General features: G+C 42.1%; 2 protein-coding genes across 8 annotated transcripts in view; one reads left to right on the top strand and one right to left on the bottom strand.

Moving 5' to 3' along the window:
- Positions 1 to 1,957, bottom strand: part of Ccdc146 (coiled-coil domain containing 146) — a 157,503-nt gene extending 155,546 nt beyond the window's left edge. For 4 of the 5 annotated variants that reach the window (XR_002822810.1, XM_004639248.2, XM_023724324.1 and 1 more), the window contains exon 1: positions 1,831 to 1,957. The gene's annotated coding sequence lies outside the window, so the exon portion shown is untranslated. The remainder of the gene's footprint in view (positions 1 to 1,830) is intronic. The other variant, XM_023724322.1, reaches the window with a different exon arrangement.
- A 202-nt stretch (positions 1,958 to 2,159) lies between these two features.
- Fam185a (family with sequence similarity 185 member A) overlaps positions 2,160 to 9,447 on the top strand; it is a 56,027-nt gene continuing 48,739 nt past the window's right edge. For 2 of the 3 annotated variants that reach the window (XM_023724309.1, XM_004639267.2), the window contains exons 1-3: positions 2,205 to 2,834; positions 5,670 to 5,779; positions 8,043 to 8,135. In XM_023724309.1, the coding sequence (XP_023580077.1) occupies positions 2,408 to 2,834; positions 5,670 to 5,779; positions 8,043 to 8,135 (630 nt within the window). In that variant the 5' untranslated portion in view covers positions 2,205 to 2,407. Of the gene's footprint in view, positions 2,835 to 5,669; positions 5,780 to 8,042; positions 8,136 to 9,447 lie in introns of all 3 variants that reach the window. The other variant, XM_023724308.1, reaches the window with a different exon arrangement.

Here is a 9,447-nt window from a genome sequence, read left to right as displayed (position 1 = left end):
TGATACGCACTAGACTGTTAGGTGCCAGTAACTCCTTAATATCTTACATCTGCCTTGATATCAATAATTTTCTCAATTTGAACCACATGTAATCAGAAAATTAACTTTTTTTTCTTTTTCTTTTTTTGTATTTTAGGGAAGGATCTCCAGGGTGTTCAAGGTCTCACTACTAGATCACACTTGTAGTGATCTGCTTGTTTACAGCCTCCCAACTGCTGGGATTACAGGCGCAGGCCGCCACCAGGCCTTGTCGCCATTGTGGTCTCAGTGTGCTCTGGGGGCGGGGCAGGCACTTTAATCCACTGAGCTATTTGGGCGGCCCCAGAAAATCAACTTTTCATCCATTTTATTTAGTTTTGTTTATTTGAAAACAGTGGAATAATGACTGTAGGCAACCATGGCTCAGGAAAAATTACCATATAAACATACTTATTGCATATTCACATTTAATCTAAAAATACCTAGCATTTCTACAGCAAACTTGAACACCTTCTTCATTTGCTGAAGCCAGCGCCTTTGCTAAATTTCTTTATAGAGTTACACCTGTGCGATTCACTAAAAATACAATTTGAATAATTATGACCACATGCAACCCAAGTTAGTGACACGGTGTCCATTCAGTGCACACTGGCTCAACTCAGAAGCCAGCATCTATCATGAATCTTCACAGGGCAAGAGAAACACCAAGGGAGGAAGACCAGGGGCACAACCAAGAGGAAAAGGTAACTTGGGAAAAAAAAAACCACTGAATTTTTAAAAATGGCAATAGCCAGCCAAAAGAACCAGGGACTTGGGCTACGAGGACTCTGGCCGAGGTGGGCCGTAATTCTCCAAGGCATCCAGTTTCAGTACTTACATTTGATGGCATGGTATTGTTCCTAGCTGTCTTGCCTAAAGAATTTAAGGAATGATTTATGGGGGGGGGTAAGAGGGACAGAGGAAAGGAGAGACCAGGTAGATAAAGAGGAAATAAGCCCCTCCCATTTTTACTGCCCACAGAAAAACATAAAATTAAGACAGATCTTATAGTTACTTAATAGAGACTTTTATCTTAAAGCTAAAGAAACAGGATAATGTGACATACACAAACCAGTGATAGCCAAGAAAACAATACGGCAATTTCTCTTATGCTCTTTCAACTGAATTTGGTTGACTTTTTTTTTTTTTTCTTAGAGCATCTTATTTCAGCCCTTAAAATCGAGGCTCATAGGTGGTCAAAGAGATTAATATTGTTCTCCAAACAAATTCTGATCTCTCAAATTTTTCTTGTTGACTTAGAATCAACGCTATCCTTAAATAAAAATACAACACTTTACCTTGCAGTTTTGTAGTCTGTGGACTGTGTTATATCATCCGTTATCTTACTTGATCCTCACAAAAAATCTTTGAGGCAAGACAACGGAAATATCATTTTTCTTGTTTTAAGAATGTGCAATTAAAAACTGAAGACATAAATTGGGCTTCCTGGCACACGCCTAGATCCCTGCACTCAAGGAGGCTGAGGCAGGAAGATCACTATGAGTTTGAGGAAAGTCAAGATTACATAGTGAATTGTAGGCCAGCCTGAACTATATAGTGAGACCTGTTTAAGAAAAACAAAAGAAACAAAGACATTCAATAACCGTGTACGGTCACTTAGAATCAGGAAGGAGCCACGATTCCAATGCTATTCCTTTAGAAAAAAGCACAAATCTGTCCCTATTGTTCTGCAAGACGACCCTTTCTACCTTCCCTCAACTAGATTAACGAAGTTTGGGTCTAACCAACCATCCACAGAGGGTAATCCTACTTTGTACCAAGTTCTTATCTTTAAAAAGTGCAGTTGCTTACCCCTTCCCTTGGTTCTGGTCCTTACTTAGGCTTTTATTGTTCTCTTGAGTTTTGATCTCCTGGGTCTCTCTCGCTAAAGCGCCCCCCTCTCCAAACAAAAAGTTGCGTCTTTGGTATCCAAGGTGACTACACTACTACCGCAATCTTTCCCCTTCCACACTTTCCATTGGCTAGGTGGAGTTTTGCGTAATTCCCCGCCTCCTCCTGCTGGTCCAATGGTCAATAAGCTTGAGGTCAAGGGAGCGCGAGGGACCAGCCCTGTCTAACTTCGACCGGCCTACGACGCGCATTGCCTCCTGGGACATGTAGCTTTCTTCTCTACCAGCTAACGATGACATCTGGCTCCCTTAGAACTACATATCCCGTCGGCCATCGCGAGAAGGGCGGAAGTAATCAAAGCGCGTGAGTTAGTAGTTGGCCTTAGAGCCTTCAAATTTCAAATTGCTCCTGCGGCTTGATGCTTTAGCAAACCCTCACAGACGTCTTCTTTTGCATTCTCAACAGCTCGGTGGTCAGTCGATTGTCGTGATAAGAGACCTGCGGTTGAGGTGTTGCGCGGCAGGAGCGCGGGCGTGAAATGTTCACCCGCGGCGCGGGCCGGGGGTTCGGCCGCCTCTGGCTGGGTCAGCTTCGAGCGGGGCCGGGCGCTGTCCGGACTACACTGTCCGACTCGGGCGCGGGCGGGCGGCGACCGGGATCCGAACCCCAGGTGCCTCGGCCGGGATCCGCGCGCCGGCGCGCCGCGAAGGAGTGGGCGCTGCGCGTGAGCCCGTTCGGGCGGCTGCGGCTGCGGCTTCCGTGCCGCGTGGCCGTGAGGGCCCTGGACCCGCTGTGCCACCCTGACGGCGACCGCGTGCTCGTCGCGGCGTGCGACGCGGAGGGCGGCCCGCGGGGCCTGGCCAGCCTGCAGGTGACCCACGACGAAGCGCTGCGCGAGACGACCATCGAGGCCGACGGCCTGGACCCCGGGGCCTCGGTGGAGGTGGACGCGCCGCTGAGGTTTGGTGAGTGCGGGGCGGCCCGACGGCGCACGCGCGGGGAGCGGCTCAGGCGCGCCCTCCGCGGGGCTCTCCGGACCTGCAGCTCACAGTGCGCCCCGCTGGTGGCTGCCTCTTTCTCTCTTCTCTGTTAGTTTCTGAGTAGTATTTAGAGATGAGGTGGCCAATTAAGGAAGAATTTAAAATCTAATGCAACCGTGATTTGGAATAATCCATATCAAATATATTTGTGAAGCCCCCAATGGTCTCGTTGGGCGATTATCATTGGCAAAGTCCTACTTCAGCGTTGAGGTTTCTTGCTAATCCATTCAGCGGTGGGTGTGGCAGTCCATCTACGTTTCCCCTGCTAGCGTCCAGTGGGGCTGTCCCCATACCTAACCTGTCCTCCCTATCTAACTTCGAACAAGTATTTAGATTCAGGTAAGTGCCCAGCTTCTTACTGACACATCTTCATTCCTTTTGTTTCCACAAGTTTTCTTGGAGTAGCAAGCTTTAAAGAAAACTCCAGTAAAACTGCCTGCAAAATTTCATTATTAATGCCAGAAAAATCCATGGCTTTGTGAAACTTACATTCTAGTGGGGATAGATGAAGAAATATGTTCGCTCTCTCTTCAGTATAAAGAGCAGGTGGGATTTGGACTGGAATCCGCTCAACCACTGTGCTAGTTTATTACTTAGCTTCTTCTAGGCCGCCTAGATGAATAAGAGCCTGCACCTTCAAAATGAAACAGTTGGGGGCGCTGGTGAGCACTTGCCCTGGGACTAAATAGACTTGCATACTGAAGTAGAGCTAAGTCTGGCTGCGCAGATAAAATCCCTAATGTTGTTGGTGACTCCAGACCTCATCATTTTTGCTTCTTCAGAGCCTGAGCTCCATTTCCAGTTTACTGTTTGCACGCATCTATTCAACGGACTCCCCCGAATCTGCATAACTCAGTTCTCTAGAACATAATTCCGTGTTGCGGTGTGTGGATGGAAGTAACGTTACCGTGCTGTCTCCAGCTTTAGTTTCTCTACCTACCCGCTGAATAGAAGTAGCTTTACACATCTCCACCTCCCTATTGAATAGAAGCAACCTAAATGTTAACTAAGTTTATCAAGGTGAGACAGTTAGAAAAGAACAAAATCTAAACTAACAGTTATAATCCAACCATGCACGATTCCAAAACCTATATGACGTTTGCTTTTTGAGGTACTTGGGATCGAATCTCGAGCCTTTGCTCTGAGCTACATCCCCAGCCCTTTTGAGAAGGGGTCGAATGCTCAAGGATTCACTTTCATAGAAATGTCTTTAGAATCTGCTTCCTTCCATTTCTGTAATTGCTTCCTTAGATTTTATTGTCACATTTTGTTGTGACATTACTGTACTAAATTTGGAAATAAAAAAATTTGGAAATAAATTTTGCTGTTAAGTTTTATTTCCATGTTTAGGATAAAATTGTCTTTTTACATATTCTTACATAATCTCATAAAATATTGGTTTTCTTTTAAAATTCTAGAGATTGCCATGCCACTATGGAAATTAATATTGTATACTTTAATTCTTGGAATTGTGACACCAAGTCCCAAATACTTTGTGTTTTGGGGAACATAGTATGTACTTCTGTAGTCTAATTTAAGGGAAATTGTCAATATTATATGAATTAAGTATTAATCAGTATTTTCAATTATTTTATTTTGATATAGAGATTCCTAAGTGTTACAGTTTGTGTCTGGATGACTCCCAAAGCCTCCTTTGGTCATGCACAGTGGGCTGAATTTAGAGTTTGTGATCGATTCATTGTCTAGTGCTGGGATTGGGCGTGTGAGCCATATACTGCCCTAGGGCGGGTAGCCTGCCTACACTGTAAGGGCAGGAAAGGGGCTTGCTCCTCCCTGCTTCTCTTATTGCATTTTCTGTCGTTCACCTCCATGAACTGTTGCCCCTCGGCCATGTACCACCTTGCCATGGAGCCAGCTGATTATGGACTGAAACCTCTGCAAACTGCGAGCTAAATACATCTTTCCCTCTTTAACTTTGGGTGTTGGATGTTTTATCCCTGCAGTGAGAGAAAAATTACTAAGACACTAAGCTTCCATCTTAAATTGATTGCCTTGGATGGCACCTGTGATTACCTATTTCCTGACTTTCTTCAGATGCATTTCTTATTTATCTACAGTCCTACAGTTTAAATGCTGTTCAGTATTAAGTTTTTTCAGAGTGGATCCCATTTTTAAAAGTTAATTCAAGTACCCTGTGATATAGTAGAATAGCAGTTTTCAACTATTCAATGGCAGTATTCTCTCTTTCGTAGTTATGAAAGAGGAAGGATGTGAAAGCCTAAGTCTTGATCAGATACGCTTATACATGCTATTTCTGTAAATATGCTTTTAATTTGAGGAAGGTTTGAAAACAAATCTTTAAGTCTTCCTGAATGTAAGAGGAACTTGGCTAATGGACTTACTGTTTTATTATGACTCATTAGCTGTTTGTTTTCTTATTCGTGTGTGTGTGTGTGTGTGTGTGTGTGTGTGTTGTTTTCTAGGTGGGGAAGAGGCCTCTATGACATATGATGTGTATGCACATCAGAATTGTAGTCTCTTGCCTCTTTTACTTCCTGTTCCTCTCTGTGTATGGTACAGGCCAGCAGGAGTAATTCTTTCTAAAACCTGGCAGGCAGGTCATTGCCCTTGACCCTGGCCATGGCGGCGTCCTCTCAACTTTAGAGAGACATTGTTGACAAATATGCATTCTCTGAAATTTAGTGTATGTATTATGGACAAACTGAGGAGTTGGGTTTCTAGAGATACATGTTTCAGAGCCCACTAGGACAACTTATTTTTTCTTTTTTATACTTCTAGATTTGAATATCAAGTCTTCAGGGTCGAGCTGTGTTAGAGTTCAAAATATGGAGTGTGATGATTGCAAAATTGAAATCGAGCAGGGTACGAGCTTCTTACAGTCTGTTAAGGTATGGCTTTTTTTCCAGTTTGTCTTGGACACAGCCCTGTGTCGTGCAGGGTGGCCAGAACCTTCTGTGGCCTGTACTTCAGAGATGCCTCTCGAAGCTCCTTCGTTGTGAAACTAGACTGTCCCCAGAATTGCCTATGTCCTTAGGGGGACAGAATCACCTCCAGTTGAGAATTATTGTTCTAGGCAAGACCATCATTTGTATACTTTAGCTGAGAGTAATTGATGAATAATTATGAAATAACTCCCAGGAGAATGAAATAGCAAAAATGTTATAAGAATAAACTGAGCTCATGGGTGCTGATGGTGGACTTAGGGCTATGAGAATTATTTTTGAGAGTTTAGGATTTGATTGATTGAAATTAACACATAAGAATATTTTGGTAAAATACATGGTTTTAGTTTTTTTGTTTTGTTTTGTTTTTTGTTTTGAGACAGAGTTGCGCTATGCAGTTCCGGCTGGCCTTGAGCTAACTTTGCAGCCCAGGCTGGTCTGGAACTCACAACAATCCATCCTCCTGCCTCCTCCCATTCCCAAAACACTCCCCCACCCCCGGTGCTGGGATTACAGGCTTGCACCACCACACCTGGCAATTTTTTTTTTTTCTGGTTTTAGTTTTAAATATGCTACGGTATCAGTGTCTTGAATCAGTAGGCACCTGCTAAGTAGCATCCCTTTCATGAATTTTAAGCCCTTATACTATATAGATCTATATAATAACATTTTATAGCAATTGTTGTGAATGACCCCTTATTCTGTGCCAAGAATCACGGCTGTAATCCTTGAAGCTTCTTCATTTTGTCAAGGAAGAAACTAGGGGGCAGCAAGAGACTGAGGAACTCACTTCCGTTCACAGTTAAACATTAAGCTGTGGTTTGGCCCTGGGTCTCTCTGGTCACCAAGCACATGCCAAAATGGTAGCACCACGTTTATTGAGCATCGTTTTTAAAATTTATTATTATTGAAGGTTTTTAGGGAATAAGATATTTGAAGCAATAGACCATTAACTCACCAAATGCTGTGTACTTGCAATTTTTTTTTGTAAATGCATTACAACTTTCTAAATAAGTTCTGATTTATTTAAACATTTGTTTTCACTCTTTGGTCTCATTTATTTTTTAAAATTTTCACACTGATTGGGAATTAGTTGAACTTTAAATAATAGCCCACTATTTTTGAGCCTCTTGAAAAAATTTCACACTAGAGAAAAAATGCATGTGTGTGGTTGCAGTATCGTGGAAATTCATGTAGGATCAGTGAAGAATAATTGATTTGAAGCAGCCCTTGCTTTGGAAGTAGACTTTTCTAAAATGAATGAGGTGCCGAATAAAAAGTATATTAAAGAGAAATTGACCTTGTGGACATGAAATTGTTAGCCATGCCACAATGAATTTTTTTTGTTTTAGTTTTTGTTAATTTATTAATTTATGTATTTGGTATCAGGAGTCAAACTCAGGACCTTGCACTTACCCTGGACCCAAGACTGGTTTTTTTACTTTTCTTTTTTCTCTTTTATCTATGTATTTATTTGGTACAGGGTCTCGCTACGCAGCTTGGACTCGTAGTGATCCTTCGTCTCAGCCTCCCCAGCGCTGAGATTGTAGGCGTGCGCCACCACCGCATGCTTAGGCATGCTTGGCGTTCCGAGGACTCTGCATCTCAGCCTCGCTGCGAGCTGTGCTCCCCGGTGGGCGGGGTCGAGACAAGGGCTCTCCCTCCCCCGGAGCGCAGCACTCTGCTTAGGTCCTGGTAAGAGCAGTGGCACCGCTCGGCATGTCAGCTGTGTGAGATCACGGGCCCCCTCAGCTCTCGGGCTGCGGAAGCGGCTCCCCGGCCTGCGACGGCCTTCTTCGTTGGGGCAGTCTCAGTTTTAGTTTCTGGGTGTGTTGCCTAAGTGTGAAGCTGTCCTCTTTCAGAACTCCCCAGTCCTAATGTGGGGGCCCCGTGGCGCACACCTGGGAGGCTGAGGAGGAGGCTACCAAGCTGGAGCCCAGCCTGGGCAACTGAGCAACTTCCAGAGACCCTGTGTCAAATTGCAAAGTGAAGCATGGGCTGGGATGAGCTCTGTGTGAAGGCTCTGGCTTCCAGCTCCAGCTGAGCTTTCTTTCCAGTTGATACTGTGATTTTAAGCAGTGAATTTTTATTTAATTCCGGATGCTTCTTTTGCTATCATTTTATTTAAAAAGAAATGTTGAAAGTGCTTCATTAGTACAAGTGAAGACATCCTTTTTCTTCAACATATAATTTTCTATTTGCTTTTCAGAGTAAAAAAATACATGTTCAAACAAAAGGAGGCAACGTGATCTGTGTGGGAACAGTTTACGGGAATATAGATATTCGCACATCACATCAAAGCGTAAGATGAAAACTTTTAATAACTGCAATTTTAGCTCATGAAGTTGGTGGTATAATATTTCTTTTTAATGTATTGTAGGTCATTAGTAAATTTAAATTTGGAGTTGAGTTATTTAAATATTATGCAGTTTAAATTTTAGTTTGTGGTTATATTTTTGACAGTTACTTAGTTCCTTATTTAGAATTAGTAAATGAATCAAAATATTTAATTTGAATTTTAAAGAGTTTTAATTTTGATCATTGATTAAAATATCTCATGAAGAAGTATCCCCAGTATCATGATTGGATTTTTTTTAACCAGAGTGCTGTATTTTCTAAGAACTGTTTACTTTGCATTTAGACAAATAAAAGGATAAATTTCCAAACTCAACTTTCAGAAGTATTTCCACATGGCAGCAGCTGTTGACAGCTTTCTGCTCCCCAAAAGCTTATTTTGTTGTCATAGGGAATTTGGTAGTCATGGGAAGAAAGCTTGCATTTTCTATGTCAATTATTGCTTCCTATGGTTTAGCATCATATTAAAAATTAAAGTGTCATTTTGGAAGTATAAATTGTCATAGTTGTTTTTGAATGTGATCAATAGTGTTTAAAGCCTATGAAGAATCTAAATTTTTTGTTTAGACTTATAACTGGCAAGGTACTTAGGTTATCAGTTTGTTAAATTTCATACTCAGAGGAATAGAGAGCATGCATGGAAGGCAGAGTATTATTGGCCTAATCAAATAAGACAAGTTGTAACACCGATTGCTTCTACTGTTGTCATTTTATTTTCCATCATCTTTCTCTCAGAACCTGTGGGGGCTGTTTCGGTCCCAGAGTCTAAATATCCTCTAAGCTAAAGCTTGGAAGGTGTGCAGAGGTTGCCTGGCTGTAGGTGGCAACTCTTCGAGGTGGCATTGTGCTTCCTGGTCAGAGTGATGGCCTCTTTGAGGCCTTGGAAGGGACAGTTTGGTGGCTTCTCACTCTCTGCTTTAGTAGATAGATGGCTAGTGTTAATTGAAATGATCCTAAGTTACACTATTACAGTTCTACACTCAGATACAAGAATCAAAATTTAAATTATCTCTTATTTTCCATTTTCAATCATTTTGCCACTCATTAGTTATTTGTTCCAAGTCCCATGGCTTATTGAATATTTATTTTCTACTTCCTATTGTATAATTTTGTTTCTTACCAGGTTGAATTTTGTAATATGCCCAAGACAGTCTAGATTTTTTCTACTTTTTGTTATATATAAAGTTAATTTTTAAAGTATATTTCTATGTTGATTTTCTTTAAAAGCATGAAATAAATGCTTGTGAAATTTGCTAACT

This window comes from Octodon degus, unplaced genomic scaffold (genome assembly GCF_000260255.1).
Source record: "Octodon degus isolate 3935 unplaced genomic scaffold, OctDeg1.0 scaffold00108, whole genome shotgun sequence".
NCBI classification, from domain to species: Eukaryota; Metazoa; Chordata; class Mammalia; order Rodentia; family Octodontidae; genus Octodon; species Octodon degus.
Note: the sequence above shows the minus strand (reverse complement) of the source record. Positions and strands in the feature narration are given on the sequence as shown.